At 38.2% G+C, this 21,317-nt stretch overlaps 1 protein-coding gene across 3 annotated transcripts in view; it reads left to right on the forward strand.

Annotated features, from left to right (window-relative positions):
* Window positions 1-943: 943 nt before the first annotated feature.
* The window catches only part of LOC104595488 (putative ubiquitin-like-specific protease 2B), a 46,499-nt gene continuing 26,125 nt past the window's right edge, over window positions 944-21,317 (forward strand). The window contains exons 1-8 of one of the 3 annotated variants that reach the window (XM_010256226.3): window positions 944-1,308; window positions 7,997-8,337; window positions 8,431-8,515; window positions 8,631-8,680; window positions 8,923-9,105; window positions 9,201-9,276; window positions 9,948-10,056; window positions 12,191-12,262. In XM_010256226.3, coding sequence (XP_010254528.1) covers window positions 1,161-1,308; window positions 7,997-8,337; window positions 8,431-8,515; window positions 8,631-8,680; window positions 8,923-9,105; window positions 9,201-9,276; window positions 9,948-10,056; window positions 12,191-12,262 — 1,064 coding nt within the window. In that variant the 5' untranslated portion in view covers window positions 944-1,160. The remainder of the gene's footprint in view (window positions 1,309-7,996; window positions 8,338-8,430; window positions 8,516-8,630; window positions 8,681-8,922; window positions 9,106-9,200; window positions 9,277-9,947; window positions 10,057-12,190; window positions 12,263-21,317) is intronic. The other 2 variants (XM_010256227.3, XM_088887700.1) reach the window with 2 other exon arrangements.

Raw genomic sequence — 21,317 nt, forward strand, 5'->3', positions numbered from 1 at the left:
TAGGGTGTAAATTAGATGGGTTGGGTTAGATTAAAGGTCAACCTAAACATGAACCATAGTTTGGACATAAATTAATGTCTAAAAACCCAAATTTATCCACCAATACATGAGGTGAACCAATCTAAATGAATCATTACTCATTTCCTTGGGTTTCCCCTAACTTGCTCATTTCATTGAATGTTGTTTTTATTAATTTAATATAGATTTATTTAATAGACTGTTCTATTTCAATAATAAAATGTAGTAAGAAAGAACTTAATGTGAGTTACTTCATCAGTCCAAATTTAAAATTATTATTTTTTAACTTGATTTTTTATACTACAGTAAGAAAGTAGAAAGGCAACATCCCGTGCATCGCACGGGTCTAATGCTAGTTATATACAAGTTACTAGACCTGTTCATGGGCCGGGTAGCCCGACGGCCCGGCCTGGCCAGGCTTGGTCATATAATTAGGCCCGCGGGCCTGACCTCGGGCTTAACACAGTAAGCCCGACTGTGTTTCGGGCCGGGCTCGGATTTGTCCAAAAAGCCCGGCCCGAGCTCGGCCCGACTCAGTATTATATATTTTATAAAATATATAATATGTATTTTATATATTATATAAAATATATAAATAATATAATATTTATTAAAATATATATTTATAATTTAATATATATATTTTATTATTTTCTTTATAATTTCAATCTATCTCTCTTTATTCAGCTGCTTCAACATTAATAATAATAATAATAATAATAATAATATAGGCTAAATTTCGGGCCCGGGCCCGGGCTTCGGGCTTTTTATAAGGGCCGGGCTCGGGTTCGGGCCTTAAAAAAATTTGTTAATACACAGTAAAAGCCCGGCCCGAGCCCGGCCCGGCCCGGCCCATGAACAGGTCTACAAGTTACAACTTCGCTAACTCGACGGCACTATAAATTAGGGCAGCACCAATGGGCTCGGAGTCTCGGACCGCTCCTCGGGTCACCTTTCAGTCACTATCTTCATGCATTGTTTTTCCCAGTAAACCTTCACAATCAGGTCTGAATTCGACACGATCGCTAATTTCATGAACGGGTGAAATCCGATCCCCCGATAGATGGTTTTTGGTGAATTAATCGCTCATGCTATAAATTGGGTGTGTAAATTTCCCCCGGAACTGCTTTTATTCTGCACTGATGATGATGGAGTCTTCTGGCAAAGACCTCACAGTTTTTGGCTTCAAAGAGGAAGACGAAGCTATTGAATCGGTGTCTGGTCGATACACAGGGAAATTCAGTAACTCCAATGAGGGGAATCTTACGAAGTATAACTTCCTCCAATGCTGTAAGTTTCAAATTCGAAATCGACGTACATGCATTCTTTCCTACTGCACTGGAGTTTTGGCTTTTATATTCTGTTTCTATCTTTTTATAACTTCCACTAGGGGGGAGTAGCGATTCATTTGTCCCGCTCCTACCTTTCTTTTTTCTTTTTGATTTGTTCATATCATTTGTGGCCATAAGAGATCAAGCATTCTGATAGATGGCCTATACGATGCCGATTTCCCTCACTTATGGGGTTTTTGCTCGGAACACAATTGGAATTCTATGACATATCAGTTTCAAATGTTATTCATTCTAAAGAAGTTGCTTATGGGAAAGTTTCTTCTGTGCGTCTCTCTTTTATTTTATTTATTTATTTATTTTTATTTTTTGGTGCCTTACGAAGTGGTAAGTAAGCTACAATATGCTTGGATTAGTAAGATACAATATGCCAGCGGGGTTAGTAAGCTCTACGGGATTTGCTACAATATGCTTGGATTGAATATCGTCTTGCCTGTGCCTTTTCTCGGGACTTTTTTCTTAGGTCTGATTATTTCCTCTGTGTGTTGGCATTTCTACTGGATGCTTCCCGCTGAGGATGCAGTTTATGCCCAAAATGTCCTCTTGCTCAGCCAGGGGAAAATGAATTAGACTCCAACTCTAGAACTGCTTAGAATGTTTAATTCCAATATCTTGAATTACGGACTGCCTGCACATTATTATATTGGAAGGCATCTTTTTTTTTTTTTTGATAAATGAGTAAAATTTTAATAAACCAGCAAATAAGAGTTACATGCAACCTGTGGAAAGGCATGAGATGCGACCTTTCCTTTAAAGCTAATTACAGAATTATAAGTACAAAAGAAATTACACCGAAGCCCAAAATAAAGTATCCCGGGAAACCCCTTGTTTTGCAAGTGAATCAGCCAATGAGTTTGCTGATCTGCCTACTCACTGAACTCTGATTGTCATATTCCTTGTTAACCATTTAACCTTTTTGAGAAGATCTCTAAAACCCCAAATCACAGGGTCTGGATCCTTCAGCCAACCCACTATCACCTGGGAATCCCCTTCAATAATCAGATGCTCTATGCCTAGCTGATTTGCAAGCTGGATTCCTTGTACAACAACCAGTAATTCGGCCCTTAAAGAGTCTCCCACACCCGCTGGACCTGAGTATAAAGATGTCACGTTACTATCTTTGTTTCTCAGCACTCCTCCTATGCTTGAAGGTCCTGGATTTCTTCGTCTACTTCCATCAAAGTTCAACTTGATAAACTCCTCCCCTGGTGGCATCCATTCAATCCCATGTCTGTCCTTCCTGGTAGAAGTATTAGCCACTACTAACCAGCTTCTCCATAGGTCATCAAAAGAGTATGCATCAAAGATCTTTAGAGTTTTCAGCCACTGAATTGCCCTTGTCAAAATACATTCTTTAGCTTCCAAGAAGCTCCTTTCTTTTTCACAAAAGATTCTGGTGTTCCTTTCTTCCCAATTGTCCACTACAAAGCTGCTCTTATGCACTTCCACATAGTTCTCCCTCTCTTTGTGTGCCATTCAAAAACAGACGGACTAAACAACAAACTAGTATCAATCCACCTACACTTAAACAACGTAAGAATCCAATTCCATAAAGCTGTAGCAAAGGAGCAAGAGATCGGTAAGTGGTGACAGTCCTCATTCTGAGATTTACAAAGAACACACCAATTAGGGGATAAGCACCAATTTGGTCTTCTCTTTTGTAGGTTTTCAAAGGTGTTAATCTTACCATAATAAACTTCCCAACAAAAAACAACAATCTTTGGGGGAATGGGCCTAGTCCAAAATTCTCTAATTGGGAAATTCTAAGGTGCAGAAGTGGAACAAAGGGACTTGAAGAAAGAGGAGCAAGTGAACAAACCTTTCGGGTTAGGGGTCCAAATTCTTGTGTCAGGTTTGAGGGGATCTAAACCAAGGTTCAAAGTATCGGAAACGCAAGGTGTATCGGAAAGATAATTTTAAGTGACGTATCGGGATACATTTTGGATACGCATGGATACAGATGAAAAATCAAGATACGCATAAATATGTTAAGAAATTCAAATAAATCATAAAAAACATATTATTAACAAGGCTTACACGTTTTATATGATTGTATATAAGTCATTTAAATGTAAAAAACCATAATTTAATTTTTATATAAAATGTGACATATCGAGATATAATTAGTAGTCGTTGAAAAATGATGGGATAACTAAAATGTGAAAAAAACAAAAAAAAACTAAAATATGAACGTATATACATCAATTTTCAAATAACCAATTTAATTATCTTAATATTTATTAATATATAAATTCCAATAATTAATTTCAGCATTTATTAATAAGCACCACTAGGAAAAGAAAAACAATTGACTTAAAACTAAAAATGAATGTAATTACAACAAAGAAATCGGAGTGGTTTAGTGGCGAAATTATGTGCATTAAAATCTGGTGACCAGGGTTCAAGTCTTGCAATTGTTAACATTTGTAGTTTTTACATTAACAAAACAAAATTAATGAGAGAGAGAGTCATTAATTAATAGAATTAATGAGAGATATGTAATTAGGCGTTAAAATTCAAATTCAAATTTAAATTTGCCTTAAATATAGGAATAATTAACTAATTAATGAAGAAGTTAGACTTAAATAGAGAAGTAATAAAAGACATTAATGAGAAAGATTCAGTATTAAATATAGATTAATTGAACAAGGGGAACCGAAACGATTCGGTTCGTATCGACCTGTTTCGGAATTGTATCGGCTGATACAGATCCGAAACGGCCCGATACGGGCCTGTATCGGCCGATACATATGAAAAGAAATGGAACACATGGATTTTACATGTTCCGTGTATCGGTTTTTTATGGAAATGGTACGTATCGGCCAATACGGGCCGATACATTGTGATATTTTAAACCTTGATCTAAAAAAATTTACTCAAGTAAAGACAATAAGTCCGAAACACAAGCACTTTCATCATCACGTAACCCTCTACGAAAACCAAAATCACAGTTTAGGGCCACAAAAGAATCTGAGTAGGAAATAAAACTGGAAATCGACTCTTCTTATAAAGGGAAAGAGAGTAAAGAGAGGGAAAAAGGTCTTTAAGAGGTTGGTTGCCCACCCAAATGTCTTCCCAAAAAAGAACATTGTGTCCAGAATTAACATCATACCTGACCAGATTGAGAAAATGGGGCAGAACTCTGTAAATGGCCTTTCAGGGTGTTGCAAGAGTTGCCCATCGAGATACCCTGACATCCCAACTGTTCTGCAAACAGCCATGAATACTATTCACCACCTTGTGCCACAACCTCTCTCTCTCTAACGGCCATCTCCAAAGCCACTTCCCTAGTAAAGCTTCATTCTTAAGAACTAGATTTCCCAATCCTAATCCCCCTTCTTCCTTACTCCTACTAACTATCTCCCACCTAATCAAGTGATCCTTCTTCTCTTCCCCTGGCTCCCACAAGAAATCCCTCGTCACTTTTTCTAGCTTCTTGGCTTCCCTTGAGGGTATCTTGAATACAGAAAGAAAATAAACCGGAAAACTAGCAAGTGTCGCCCTAATCAAGGTCACTCTACCCCCTATCAAAATGTAACTTTTTTCCAAGCAGCCAGCCTCTTTTCAAACTTTTCCACAATTGAATACCAGAACCGACTTTCTTTTGGGTTAGCTCCTAACGGAAGGCCCAAATAGGTTAAAGGCCAATCAGATATGGAACACTCTAGAGAACCTGCTATAGCCTTTACCTCCCGATCTTCCAAATTGATTCCCACCACACAACTTTTGTCAAAATTAATCGATAGGTTTGAAGCAGACTCAAAGAATTTAATAAGATCTTTTAGGTTCCTCACTCTCCCTAAATCTCCCCCTTCACAAAGGATGATGTTATCATCAACAAACTGAAGATGAGTCACTGTGACATTATTCCTGCCTATCCTCCAACCTCTTATTAGCCCTTCTTTATCTGCTTTAGAAATCATTCTACTGAGCACATCTGCCACAAGTGTGAACAAAAAGGGGGAAAGAGGATCTCCTTGCCTGAGTCCTCTACATGCTGGGAAGAAGTCCTTGACCCCTCCATTAACTAGAACTGAAAATTGGCAAGATGTTATGCATTTGCTCACCCACCTACACCATCTATTCCCAAATCCACATTTTCTTAGCACTTCTAATAGAAAATCCCAATCCACCGAGTCATAGTCCTTCTCAATGTCCAGCTTACAAATAAAACCTTGATTGCCGGATCTCCTCATTTCCTCCACACATTCATTTGCTATAAGGATCTGATCTATAATTTGCCTATCTTGGACAAAAGAACCCTAGGTTTGAGTAATGAGAGACGGAAGGACCTTTTTAATCCTTAAAGAAAGCACTTTTGCCATAATCTTATAGATGCTGGTCACCAAACTAATTGGCCTGAAATCTTTAAGGTGTTTGGCATCTGATCTTTTTGGGATGAGATTTAAGAACGTGGCATTAACTCCGCAACTAATCACATGGTTGTTTTCAAACTCCCTAAACGCCTCAAACAAATCTTCTTTAATAATGTCCCAACACACTTGATAGAAAGCCATGGTAAAACCATCTGGTCCAGGAGCCTTTGACCTGTCCATAGAGAAGACAGCTTGTCTTATCTCTTCCTCTTCAAAGTCTCTTTCCAACCAAGCTGCCTCACCGACTGATAGACCTGGCCAATCTAGATCTTCCACTGTCACCCTTCTCTCCAGCGGCCTACTCAAAATGGATTTGAATGCCCATTTAATCCTTTAGGGCATGTTAGTACATTACCAAATTCAGATAGATTTCAGATATCTTTCTTTAAGTGCAGCACACAAGAATCCTCGGAACTGCCTGTATCTGCACTAGTTGCTGATTGATTTACTATGATTATTCAAAATTTTAATACATTTGAATCTACATCAGTCTTCTTTGGCCTGGAAATCTCAAGGATCCTCTCCACCTCTGTTATCCATCTAGTCACCACTTGGAAGTCTCCCTCCACTCCAAAGTGTAGCTGTGCGATGAGGCAAGCAATCTGATCCTAGGAACTGCCTGTATCTGCACTAGTTGCTGATTGATTTACTATGATTATTCAAAATTTTAATACATTTGAATCTACATCAGTCTTCTTTGGCCTGGAAATCTCAAGGATCCTCTCCACCTCTGTCTGTTATCCATCTAGTCACCACTTGGAAGTCTCCCTCCACTCCAAAGTGTAGCTGTGCGATGAGGCAAGCAATCTGATCCTAGGCAACAGTGACATGTTTCAGTACTTGAGTCCAAATATTGATTGTGCCTGACTGCACAATGATTTGGCCATTGGTCCCTTCATGATCTTCAAATACTGATTGTGTCTACCCTTGACAAACCCGAATTAATCCATAGAATAACCGCTGAATTTCTATTTAATGGTGACTTGAGGAGGTGAGTTCCATTGCTGAATTGTTATCTCTTTATTAGTTAAGGAGGTGACAAAATGATGTTCATTTCCTCATTATGTAATCCATGTTAAAATCTCCAAATTCTCCCTTGGTTTTGGTCCAATTCTATGAGACACCTAGTAGTAAATTGACCAATTAAGACTGCAGGGGGCTGTTTCTTGTTCCACAAGACTGTACTACTAGTTTCTTTCCATACAACTCAAAGCATTATTGTCCTCAAACATCTCTGCATTATTCCTCCCTCTTCTTATCGTTGGGGAAAAGAAAGAAAGCTTGAATAACTCATTGACTCTCCACTTTAGTAGGATGCGACCACTTAGAACTAAACAAAATGAAGAAATGCTGCTAAATTCAAGTGATTTAAGGACAGAAGATTAGTAAGTGATAGATGATCTTGCTACTTTCCTTGCAAAGGAAGAGCATATGGGGTGGAAGAAACTAGTTAGTTCTCTTGTTCTGGAGAACATTTTAAGTTTATTTTCATGTACATCATCTCCCAACAAAAATCCACTTAATGGGTGGGTGGGTGGGGGGACCAAATTTATTTAATTAGAAGCACTGCAGGGGGAGTGGCAACTGGGGACAAGGCCTTGAAGGAGGAGCAAGAGAAAACCCCATGTAACTCAAAATTCTGAATATTTTTGTTGTATGGTATTCTAGGCTACAACTCAAACTCTTCTTGGAGTTTATGTTATCTTTTTTTGGTAAAAGTCGTAATTTATGTTATCAAATATCGATAAAAGAATCAGTGAATTTACAGGATGCACTTATTTTCTCCCATGAATTAATAAACTAATTTGATCTTAGAACTGAAAAAATGTGTAGGTTAGGTCATAATATATTTATGACTTATTAAAAGAAAATAGTTTATATTAATAATCTGTGATTTGTTTTTTTTTTGGGAAGGGGGAGCTCTCTGTAGGTATTGATTACTCTTTCTGTTGAGTAGTGTTACTTTCATTTGATTGAATAAAATGTTTGTTATTTGTTCTCTTCTTCTTGTTTTAAATAACTGTTTTTGGTTACTGAGGGAAAATGGTGTTGTTCATGTGTACTTGTTTTGTGATGATAAACAAATGCTGCGGTTTATATTTTGGAAGGAAGCTTTCTTTCCTTCCACTAATGTCATGATTGTGCATGTTGACTATTTATTAAGGACTTGCTCTTAGCTCTAGGAAAAACTAGGCATTTTGTCCATATCACCACCTGAATCATATCTGATATTTTTACAACTTTTTCTTGTAGTTGCAGAAAGAACCAATTTCCAACGGACAGAAACCAACAATGCATCATGTGTAGAAGTTGATTCAAGTGCTAGTGATCACAAATGCAACAATGACGGTTCACATGTTTTGGGTTTGTCGGCAGTGGAACGTGCTACTGAAAGAGGAATTTTGAGTTTGGATGCTGTTTTGGCATCCAATCCCATGAGTTGTGAGCCACATGTTTGTAATAGTATGGTTAACGTTGAACCTGAAAATCTCTCTGGTGAATTGAACTCCTTCAAAGTGGGATCTTTAAGTCTGGAAATGCCTTCATCTGGGAACAAACAATTTAACTCCACCCTTCTGGAACCTTTGTCCAATGTATTTGTTTTTTCTCCCCTTCTCAACTGTGAGATGAATCAAGTTGTGGATTTTGGAGATTCTTAGTGTCTAACCTATCTGGGATTTTTGCAGAGTGAGCCAGTTGATGTGGTTTCTGATGATGATAGCATGAAAACTTCTTCACCATCAACTTCTTCCGATCTAGTTAAGAATGAAGGTTTTTCTCTTGTTGTTTTGTACATCCTGACATAATTTCAATTCTTTGCTTTATCTTCTTGGATGTATCTTTTTCCACCTCATCATTCTTATTATTCTATATTGCAATATTTCAGATTCTCTTGGGCAACCAGTTTCAGATCACTGTTTTGATGGTTGGAAAATGGTAAACATTTTCTCCTTGCCTTAATGTTTGAGCAAACTTGTCAATCTTCTCACTTTTTCTTCCTTTCTTCTCTGTCTCTTACTTGAGTACATTTAAGAAACATGCAATAATGGAATTGTTTCCTTTTTCCCAATTACTTTATTGCTATAAGTTGCATTGTATTAACTCTTTTAGTTTTCCCAATTACTTTGTTTTCTGAATGTGTTTGTGGTTTCCTTTTTCTTTTCTGGTGTTATATCCAGGATCAACTAAATGTGGATGTTGTTGTTTCCCCGGATTATGTTATGTATGGGGATGCATGTTGTACAGAGTCTTTCTTAGTTTTTTCATGCAGTTGCATCAAGCTCGAGGACTCAACTGCATATGGAAGCAAAGAATGGGCCATTGATGATGTTATTGATATTGAATCTCAGTGGTGTGCAAGGGTGGGTTTGACACTAGAAATTGGAAATTTATTGCTCCAATATGCTGTCTATGCTTGCATTAAATAATTTTAGCCTTCTTGTGCGACTGGTTTCAGGTTGAGACCGCTATGGTTAAGCTTTGTCTAAAATTAGCAGATGCACTGGGAGCTGAAAATGCACATGAAACTCCAGGTTGGTGTGCTTTACAAGTTTTTCTTGTTCTGAATGGGTCAAGTCTGTATTATGCTTGTTCTCAGGAACTGTTTTTTTGAGTGACCTTTCTCTATGACGACTACTATGATTTTTGGAAGTTTGAGGTTATTATTATTATTATTTTTTCTCTTGGTCTGTGTCCAAAAGTTTTAATAATAGAAATAAGGAATAAGAGAAGAATAAGATCCTTGTAAAAAGTTAAGGAAGCTTAAATATGCAGAAAGTGCAATGTACCAGGCACACTTGGTCAATAGAAGTGCTTGCTGTTTTGATCTTATTCCTAGATGTTGTTGTAACTCCACTTCCTTAAAATCCTCACCAACACTAGAAGAGGATATCATTTAAAAGACCTCAAGAGAGGCTATCCTTGAGTACAAGAGAACAGTCCTAAAAACTCCTACCTATGCACTTGGACCTCAAGAAGGTCTGCCCTCAATACAACACATTCTTGCCTACTCCACCCCTAGCATGCCTTCTAGAAAATTAGCCAATCCAGGAACCCATATTAATAAGATTGTTTGATTGATTGAGTTGCTACTGCATTGATATGAAATATGTTATGAGTTAGGGCTTTGACATAGGTGACCAACTCAATTGAATTTTAATCTAGATTTATCAAATACTAAATTTGTGTTATATGTTGTATCCAGGAATCTTGGAGTTGATTTTTGCAGTATCTGATCCCAACTGGTCTGAGAAACAGGAAAAGATCACTTTATTAAATGAAAGATACGGGACTATATGGAATGTTGTGTTCAAGTGAGTTCTTTAATATGCATTTATGATCTTGTTCAATTGACCCACAAAGGAAAACTCTAATTGGATTTGCATATTCAATTATTCATTCATAAAAAGCTTAAGAAGCTAATGAACAACATTTTTCTTTCTTTCATTTTTTTACAATGAAAATATGTTGTCTTAATATGCATTTAATAAAGGAGTTATCCTCATTAAACTTAACTTTCATGGTCAAAAAGCTATTATTATAAGGTAAAATTATGTTTGAAGGAAAATAAAGATTACAAAGAGGGTGAAGACATTTCACCTTAAAAAAGAAAGAAAAAGGGAAACTGAGAACTCTAAGTGGACAACTGCCACTCCAACAGCAGAGAGAAAACACTCATCCTCAAGAGAGGGGAGAGTAGACCCACCCAATATTTGTGCTCGAACAGGTTCATATTCAGCCTTTAAACCCACTAGAAACCTTGTCACATCAAGTTGCTCTTGCTGTTGTTGCTGAACTTGAACATCTGGAGTCAGAGGATGATACACATTAAGCTCATTACAGAGGTTTCTCATGCTTTTATAATATTCTTCCAAGCTTTGATTACCCTACTTCAGGTTAAAGTACTCTTGGTAAAGATGATACACTCTTGTGGTATTATCTTGGCCGGAATAGAGCTTCTTAGCCTGGTCCCAGATTTCCTTAGCTGTATCCAGGAACATAAAATTCACACTAATTTTAGGATCCATGCTATTCCATAACCAGGTCATAATTTGTGGATCTTCCTGTTCCCAATCACTAAACCCTAGAGAATCAGAAGAGGTTTTATCCTCTCTCACATGTTTCACATTTTTTTTGGCTTTTAAAAACACTTCCACAGATTTAGCCCAAGGCACATAGTTCTCACCATTTAATTTGATAGAGGTCATTTGAACATTTAAGTAATCAGGAGAAATCATAACACCTGTCTTATTATCACTACCCTCTCCAGTTGATGCCATCATAACCAATTCACCTCACCCCACAAAGAAGTCACTATGTTAAACAAAAGAGTCTCACCCTTTACTATTCAGCGCTACACCACACACCACACAATAAAATATATTTATGATCACACTGCTGCTGTCATGAGTTTAGCACTCGAAAACCCTACTGTCAACGCACATATCCAGGTATAAACAAAAAAGAAAGAAGTTCATATGCATACCTACCAATCCACACTGCCACACGAATGAAATCCAGCCCAAAAAGAAGGAACCACACTCCACTATTAGTTGATTAGAGATTTCTGTTCACACCTGTCCACAACCAGCCCCCTTCGTACCATCGAGTAGAGGGCATTTAGTACACCACCACAACGGCCACCACCACAGCAACTGGAGGCATATTTACCTCCAAGAAGGAAAAACGATCACTCCTTTTTGGTCCCTTATCGATCCTCCAATCTGTTTAAAAGTTACTTCCAAAAAAAATCTGATATGGCGATCTTAGGAGGACGAAGGGAGATGAGAGAAGATGGAGTTCTAAGCTGATTTCTTAAAGTTCTGATACTATGTGAATAGATTGATTAACCCTAGTTCAGTTCTAGGTCTGAAATATGTAAGAAGAAAAGAAGAAGCAGAAAGAGAGAAAGGGGAGAAGAAAGGGTTCAGTCAATGAGAGAAAAAGTCACTTCTCCCAGCCGACTCACTTTGTATTTATATTCTATGTGTTGGATTACCAAAGACAATATTGTCCCTCATTAAGTATGAGATACATAAACTCAGACAAAACAGATTATTCAACCTTAATTAGATAGACAAAAGAATTAACTACCCTTGTACTGTTCAGTCTAACAGATAGGATTGGGAAGGTGTGGCTTTCTTTGAAAATTCAAAGAATGAAGGGCCGTAATGTCTTTTAATTGATTCTGCATATATTACAGTGTCTTATTCTGATAGGGGAAGTTTAAGTCTTGCCAAAAAGTAGAGAAGTACAAGTATTTATGTTAAATCTTAGGGTAGGTTTAAGTTTTTTACCCTTTTTATTTACATTATCAAAACATAAATTATGGAAGAAATATACATGTGTAACAAATGGAGGTTATTGTCTTTGGGGTTCCATTTATTTCCTTGCCCCACAATTTAGTTATATGGTTCTGTTTGTATTGTTTGGATTGATTTCATGCAGTACTGAATTGGTAAGGGAGGAAGATTTCGCAGGGCAGAATGGCATGCTGTTTTCAAAGCGCTGCTTCTATAAGTAAGTTATAGCATGGCAGTTTCCTCTCATCCTATGTCAAATTGAATTAAAACCTGAGGTGCATTTTTGGGAGTTTGTGTTTTTACCATTGTGCAATGGTTATTCCTATTTCATCTCAAAATTAGCATTTTAGAAGAATCATTTAATTTCATATCACAAGCAAAGAAATCTTTTTTTAAACTAGGGTTACTCCTTTTAGTCCCTGCTTGAATTGAGCCCCTACTATGGTTTTTGGTGCATATGGCAGAGGATATATACAAGAATATTCAAGAATAAAAGCAGCTTTGTTGATGCTATTTTTCAGAAGGTTTTGGGAAAGATGTTTTCTTGGCTAGCTATGAACTATTCTCAAAAAGCGTCCTCTCTGTCCTGATTGACCAAATCACTGCTGCTGGCAACACTTGTCAAATGATTTACCCTTTCTTGGACAGACCTCTCTGCTGCCAGGGTGGTTCTGCATACCAAAAATGCCACTTTAAGGGGAGGAACGGTTTAACACACCTTGTTCTCTGGGAACCTCTCCTCCTCTTTGCAGCACAGCTTGTTGTAAAAAGATTTTATTGTGAAGGTACCTGATTTCTACCACATCTAAGACCTTTTGTCACTTCTTTCTCTGATCAGTTTGATTGTGTTTATCCTTTGCATCAGCTCCATCCATTGCCCCAACTTCTAATCATTCAAATTCCTTTTGAAAACTGGGCAGCAAACACCTGTTTCCCTTTCTTGAGAGAAAGCCCCTGAAATTAAACACTCCTTATTTTGTGCAATTTCTAACAGGGTTTGAAAAGATTCTTAAGGGTTTGTTTTTTACAGCGAATGTCCTGCCAAAATTTTACCTATCTCATCTCTGACTCATACCTAACCACCTTCTTGAAATCCCTTGCTATCTTCTGAATACCCCTCCATAAAGCACACCTATGAGATATGTTGGCTTCTCCTGGATCTGATGTGGGCATGCATGCTTAGCATGTGAGGAGTACGTGCAACGCCTTTTGGAAGTGGACCAAGTTTCATGCAACTGAATTATCTTAATTGTTGAGCAAAATAGGATAGGGGGACATTGTTTTTGGTTCAAGTCTTTATGTGGTTATCATGTGTTTGATATGCAGTTATTTGTTCCGCTCTTCTTGGAGGTATGGGTTGTAACCAATTAATAAATGGATTTTTGGCTCTGACAACCCTTGAACTTGCGAAAAGGCCAATTTCGCCCTTAAAGAATTCAAGGGGCCAATTTAGACCCCAAACTTCAGAGAAAAAAGCCAACCATAGGCAGAAATAGATGGCATTTGTTGATACGGCTAAGGTAGGAAAATGGTGTCGACTCTGAATCTGGTTCGATACAGTTAAGGCAGGAAAATGATGTTGTTGATGAAGTTTCAAGTAAGGTAGCTATACAAAAAATGGTGGATAGTAAGGCTGCAAGTCAGGTGGCCTGAGCTAGCAGTTTACACTATTTCGGGCTTGGGTTTCGGGTTGGGCCCATTGAAATTTTGACAAAATCTCAACCCTAACCCACAAAAGTTGTACCCTTAGTGGATAGGGAGGTCACAGTTAGGAAAAGCTTGGGTCCGTTGTTCTAGGGTGGTGAGGAATTTTCTAGGAGGGCTTTCGAAGAATATGAAAGAAAAAAAGAGGAAGAGAAATTGAAAAAAAAAATCAAAGTTGAAAAGGAACAAGGGATGGGATGAGGAATTCTCGAATCAAGAGGACGTGTTCAGAGATGAAGACTGATGTGGGTATTTGGAAGGGTTCTTGCTTTTGATTAGAGTTGGGGGGGGTGGCCTCTAGCTTTTTTGGGGGTCTTTGTAATGGGTCTATCCTGTGATCTTTTTTTAGAGTAGTTTGGGTAATCTTTTAATTTTTTTTTTCAAGTTGTGGTTTTATTGGGATCTTTTTTTTGGGTTTTCTAAGGATGCTTCTTGATTTTGGTGATATCTTATCACCTCCTGTTGTACTTTATCTTTTTTAATGAATTTTTATTTTATTCTTAAAAAAAAGATGACATTTGAAACGACGTTGACAAATCCATTAAATAATGAATAAAATATTAAGAAATGATGATGTGGCATTGTTAAAGTCAAAAAATATGGAAGATACAAGTGCATCCTACTTAAAATCATGTGACCAAAAATAAAAAAAAAATAATTATTTTATTTAATAACTAATTATACTAAATTATTAATAAAACAAAAATAATTTGGTTCTTTTTTATGGCAAAAACACAAAAAAAATTCATTGTTCATCGTCTTCCTTGACGAAGAACAGGACGTCTTGCGGCGCTTCCCCTTTAAGCATCCGAGTTCTCGTTTGGGACGACGATCCCCAGGTTCAAAACCATGTAATGGGATCTGAAACCCCAAATCCCAAGACCAAATTGCTGATCCCGAAGAGAGCCCCCTCTCCATCTCCATCCACTTTCACGGGGAAGACCCTCACCACTGGATTGAAGCTCTGGCAAGAAAAAAATGCTACAGAAGTCGAAACTCGAGAATCATTCCTTTACAATCCTGATCCTGGGCCGTTTCTTCTGAAGCTCGCCAGTGACATGATTGCATCTAGAGACAACACAAACAAGGCGTTGGATTTCATGATCTGAGCTTCAAAATCCTTCGAGCGATGAACAAGAGAGGTCGAATCGAGCTTGGAGTTGGCTATGAGTTTGTATGGCGTTTTCGGGTAGATGTAGCTCGGCGACACACATTCAATGCTGAGGCAACTTGATCGCTTCACAATGTAGGGTTGCCATGTTCGTCGATGGTGGTGGCAGGTGGAAAGGAGGGAGAAGATAGGGGAGGAAGAAACAACTGATTCACTTGAGAAAGAGAGGGGGGGAGTGTTAACCACCATTGCTGAGGGAGAAGACAGGGGAGGGAGAAATGGCTGATTTGGCCAAGAGAGAGAGAGGAGGGGGGAGGGAGGGAGAGCCACTTATTAAATAGGAAATTTTAAGTGGGGCCCACATATAATTTCAAGTGGGGCCACCTACAATTTTAAGTGGACCCCATTGATTATTTTCTCTTAAAAGAGGAAATTTTAAGTGGGACCCACCAATTATTTTTCTCTTAAAAGTGGAAATTTTAAGTGGGATCCACCTGTAATTTCAAGTTGAACCCACCTATTAAATTTCTCTTAAAAAGAGGAAATTTCAAGTGGGACCCACTTATATATTATTTTCAATATTTATTAATTTATACATTAAATAGTTTTTATTTTATTCAGTGGGGCCCATTTGTAATTTTTCAGTTTTTTGAATTAAACAATACCACATCAGCATTTCTTATTATTTTATTCATTTTTAATGGATTTATATACGGCGTCACTAACACTGTGTTTCTGGCCAACATTGGCCTTTTCAGCTCACTTTGGGGTCAAAATTGACCCCTTAAAGTCTCTAAGGGAGAAATTGGCATTTTCACAAAGTTTAGAGGTTGTTAGAGCCAAAAATCCATTAATAAATTGCATGAGAAATAAAGAGAGGATTATCCATGATCCATTGTTTCCTTTTCAAATTAGAATACTAGAGGTTTTGGGTTCCCTCGAAGTATCCATTATATATCTTCACTCTCTTCAACAAGCTAGATCCACCATAGATAAACCCAAGGAATCTATGCTCATCCAAAGTGGTATCAGAGCCTAGGGATGGACCAGAAGGTTTAAAGTTGGAGAAGGATGTTGCTTGGTTATCATAGGGCAGCAACAATTGCTTGAGCGCATGAATGAAATGGTTGAATCATTGAGCACTCGTATTAATTGCCAGTTTGGCCAATCCACTTGGGGGATTGGAGATGTGTCACCTACTCCTTGAAACCATGGTGAAGGATAGCACTAAGGGATCAGGTCCTTATCTCAATCAACACAGCACTCATATGTGCCAAAGTCCTGCAAACTAGACTTCCCTCACTATAACGACAGAATACCCTACTAGTTGGCTTTGTAGAGCCAAACATTTTTTGGAGTTCCATGAGATCAAATAGGAAGATTGGGTTGCTGTGGCTTCCATTCACCTGAAGGGAAATATACAGTTGTGGTACCAACTATGGAAGAAAGAACAGAACGGAGGAATGTGGCAAGAATTGCAGACCAGACTGCAGGCACGATATGGGACACAAAGTACCAGGACTTCTTTGGAGAGCTTATGGAGCTGCGGCAAATTGGAACTGTGAAGCAGTATCAAAATTTGGAAGGCTGTTGGCCAAGGTGAGCCATATGCCTATTTATCAAAAAAAGGGGTGAGCCATATACCTAGCCTTTAGCAAGTAAGTTGCTTTGTTAGCGAGTTAAGGAGGTAATATGGGTGGAATTGAAGGCTGGGAGGACTGAAATCTTGATATATAAATATTTTATATATTAATTGTTATGGGTTTGCTAAATGGCTATTATGTTTCTAAAGTTTGATTCTCTGTTTTTGCCAATTGAAAGTTCCATTCTCTTGAACTTCAAGGATTGAACATTGAGATCATTATCATCATCATCCATGCCTTATCCCAACTGTATGGGGTCAGCTACATGAGTCAGTTTTGCTAATCTGTTCCATTTAAAGCCAAATTGAACATCAAGATACTAAGGCTAAACCTTAAATCCCTTCATTGAGTAAGGGTGCTCATAAAAAACTGAAAATCTGAAAAATTGAATTGAAAAATCCAGTTAACCAAATCAATCGGTTCGGTATTTTTGAAAAACTGAAGGTATTGGTTCAGTTACGGTTAACCAATGTGAAAAACTGACAGTTAACTGAATCGATTGGTGTGTGTATATATATATGCATTATAGTTGGGAAAAGGCATCATAGTTGTCAAGGCGCCCTTGGCTGGGTGCCTTGCCCAAATGCCTTGTCTTTTAGCAACTAGGCGCCTACCTAGGCAACAAAAATGACAGGGGCGCCTTTTATGCTATATATATCAGTTTTGTTTTAATGTTTTACTATTGAAATTTAAAAGATCAAAGGGTTTTGAGGAGAGAAAAAGAAAGAAAGAAAGAATAGAATAATAAAGTTCTTTTTTTCTATTCTCTCTCTCTCTCTAATTAAATAAAACAGAAACTCCACCCTTGTTTTTTTTTCTATTTTACTTTCCATCTCGAATATTTATCATATAAAGTTAATAACCTTCTTTAGCTGCTAATTAATATGAATTTTCTCTATTAAATACTTATTATAGTAGTACTATTTTTGAAAATAATGAAATTAATATATGTAAAAAGATTTTTATCTTTTAGATGTGAAGATTTGCCATATTTTTAGAGGAAATTTAATTTTCTTTTTCAATTAAAATACATGCTGAATGGTATATAAAACTAGGAAACTAGCCAAAAGTCAGCTTTTTATATTATAAATTTTTTATCGCCTAGGCGACTAGGTGCCCCAGTGTCGCCTAGACACCTTGAAAACAATGTAAGGCATGGATGATGATGATGTTGACAATGTTATGCATTACATTTATTATAATTATAATAACTGATTGATTTGGTTCGGTTTCAGTTTGGAACAATGTAGAAACTGAAGGGACCAGTTTGGTTTCAAAAATATGCCCACGGTTCGGTTATTCGAACCATGTGCACCCCCACAATTGAATAGGGACCATCTCAACCTCTACCTTCTTGTTGTCAAAGTGAAGACCTTAGTGCCTATAGTTGGAAGAACTCAGCATGCCATTGGAATCTCATCATGGTGAAGCTAACATCATCTAAGAGTTTGAAGGTGAGGTGGAGAAGCTCTCAGACACATTGTTTGGGCATTTGCCACCATTGTAAGAGTAGAAAAGTTTGGATAACCTGTTTTGATATAAAAACTGTAAAAGAAAGAAGAAAAGGTTTCAGCTAAGAAAGAGAGAGAAGAGAGATAGAGGAGAATGGGAGAAGCTCAAAATTAGGTCTGGCCACCCCTTTCATTAGATTATATACTCATAAATAAAAGAGAATACAAAGACAAGTATGCCCTTAGTGAGTTGGCTACTTGTGAGAACTTAAAAACACACTTAACTTAAAACATAAACTAATGGGCCTAAGGCTTAATAACTCCCTAACTATGCTATGAAAATAAAAAGCATGTTATATCAGCCCAAAACTCAACACTCCTCCTCAAGTTGGGAATAAATGTCACACATTCCCAACTTGTGTAGATCATGCTCCAGCTTGTTTCTTGCAACTCCTTTTGTAAGAACATCAGCAAGCTGCAAGCCAGATGCAACATATGGCAAGCAAACTTTTCCGAATGTCACCCTTTCCCTTATAAAGTGTTTATCCACTTTTATATGCTTCATCCTATCATGCTGAACTGGGTTGTGGACAATGTTAATTGCTGCCTGATTGTCACAATATAACATCATAGGTTCTTCGGCCTCAACTCCAATCTCCCCTAACAAGGAACGGATCCAGAGGAGCTTTAAAACACCATGTGCCATGGCTTTGTATTCAACTTTTGCACTTGACCTTGCCACAACCTTCTGTTTCTTACTCTTTTATGAAGCTAAGTTACCTCCAACAAGAGTACAAACTCCTGATGTAGATCTCCTGTCATGTAGACACCCTACCCAATCAACATTTATGTAAGCTTCTAACTTCAACTGTCCATGGTCAACAAACAATATGCCTCTACCTGGGTGTCCCTTCAAATAGGAAAGTATCCTGTCAGTAGCCTCCCAATCCTGAACTCATGGGGCATGCATGTATTGACTCACCACACTCACAGCATAAGAGATGTCTGGTCGTGTCATACATAAGTATAACAACCGCCCCACTAACCTCTGATATCTTCCAACATCCTTTACTAGTTCACCCTCTGAAGCATTTATCCTGTGGTTCTGATCAATAGGTGTATTAGCTGCCCTTGCCCTAAGTTTTCCTATCTCTTGTAGTAGATTTAGAAAATATTTCCTTTGTGAGATGAAGATCCCATGCTTAGACCTTGCCACTTCAATGCCTAGAAAGTACTTCAGCTCCCCAAGATCCTTAATCTCAAACTCTTTGTGCAGATTCTTCTTCAGGGTATTAATCTCACTCAAATCATTTCCTATGACTACAATGTCATCCACATACATTATCAAAACTGACACCAGTTACCCCTCTTCTTCACAAAAAGAGTATGATCAGATTGAGTTTGAGTATAGTCAAATACAACCAATGCACTTATAAACCTGTCAAACCAAGCTCTGGGTGATTGCTTTAAACCATATAAAGGCTTCTTCAACTTGCATACCTTTCCTTTTTCCACATTATTGTAGAAGCCAGCTAGAAGGTCCATATACACCTCCTCCTGTAAGTCCCCATTGAGAAAGACAGTTTTCACATCAAGTTGGAAGAGTGGCCAAGAGTATGTAGCTGTTAGTGATAAAAGAATTCAAACTGAACTCATCTTTGCCATTGGTGCAAAAGTTTCCAAGTAATCTATGCCATAAGTCTAAGTATACCCTTTTGCAACCAGCCTCGCCTTGTACCTTTCTATACTCCCATCTGCCTTGTACTTCACTGTATAAACTCATTTGCATCCAACTGTCTCCTTGCCATTAGGCAAATCCACAATCTCCCATGTCTGATTTTTAATCAATGCTTTCATTTCCTCCTACATAGTTGTCTTCCAGTCAAGTTTGGAGAGAGCCTCATTAACACTCCTGGGTATAGACACAGAGTCAAGGGAGGAAAGGAAGGCCTAGTAGGAAGGGGATAATCCACTGTAGGAAAGATGGTGTGAGATGCAATAAGCAATACACTTTCTCTTCCCTTTTCTGAGGGCAATAGGGAGATCAAGGTCATCTGCAATGGTGTTAGGAGCAGGGGTAGTAGTATCAATAGGAACTAAACCATTAGGGGAAACAAGAGGCATACTTGGGTCTGTGTCAGTCGAACCTGGAATCTCCAATGAGCCGATAGGAGGTGACGTGGGTTCCTCTGTTGTGGAATCAACCTCCATGTGTTGTTGTACGCGCTGTAGTGTAAAACACTGAGAGACAAGACACAATGGAGGTGGCAAAGTGGGTGAGATAGGTAGGTCAGACACTAGAGTAGACAAAGGTGCTGGAACAGGAAGTGGTATAGATTGCTCACTTCCTTCTCCGAAACACTCCCCCTGAGAAGAACCCCCTGAGACTTGGGCTGTGTTAGGAAGAGAGCAACAATTAAAGAGGTGATTAAGAAGTTTAACCCGGATGTGGTAATGATCCAGGAGTTTAAAAGAATGGATTTTGATTGCAGATGGGCAAGGAGTGTGTGGAGAAATAGGGGAATCAAGTGGGTGGCCGCTTCATCTTGGGGATCCTCAGGCGGGATTGTAATACTGTGGAAAGAAGATATACTAATCGGCTTGGAGGAGCTAATAGGTGATTACTCTGTTTCCCTGAAGTTCAGATAGGTGGAAGACGGGTATGAATGGGTACTAACAAACGTTTATGGCCCCAATGACTACAGGTAGAGGAAGAAATTGTGGGAGGAATTGAGTGATGTTAGGGGCCTTTGGGAGGGACTGTAGTGTGTGGGAGGGGATTTTAATGTAGTGCGGTTTACAAAGGAAACCAACAACCCCAGACAGAGAGTGACAACTAGTATGAGAAAGTTCAACCAATTTGTGGATAGTTTTGAGCTTAAAGAAATTCCACTCCTAAATAATAACTTCACTCAGTCCAACCTTCAGTTGAGGCCAATATGCTCTAAGCTAGACAGATTCTTGTTCTCAACAGACTGGGAGGAACGTTGGGGTAATCTAGTATCTAGGGCACTCCCAAGAATTACTTCAGACCATTGGCCTATAGTGATGTGTAAGGAGGAATTGAGAGGTGATGGACCCACTCCATTCAGGTTTGAAAATATGTGGTTAACCTATCCGGGATTCAGTGAGAAGATCAGGGAGTGGTGGGAGCAATCTAATATGGTAGTAGAGTGGGAGGGAATGAGGTTCCACAAGAAACTTCAATTTCTAAAATCACAATTAAAGGAGTGGAATAGGTTGGAGTTTGGGAGATTAGAGGAAAGGAAACAAGTCCTGCTAGAGCAGATTGAGGATTTGGATATGAAGGAAGGGAGGGGATCCTTTGGAGAGGAAGACAGGAAAATGAGATGGGAGTTGAGA

This window comes from Nelumbo nucifera, chromosome 5 (assembly GCF_055504915.1).
Source record: "Nelumbo nucifera cultivar China Antique chromosome 5, China Antique-T2T, whole genome shotgun sequence".
NCBI lineage: Eukaryota > Viridiplantae > Streptophyta > Magnoliopsida > Proteales > Nelumbonaceae > Nelumbo > Nelumbo nucifera.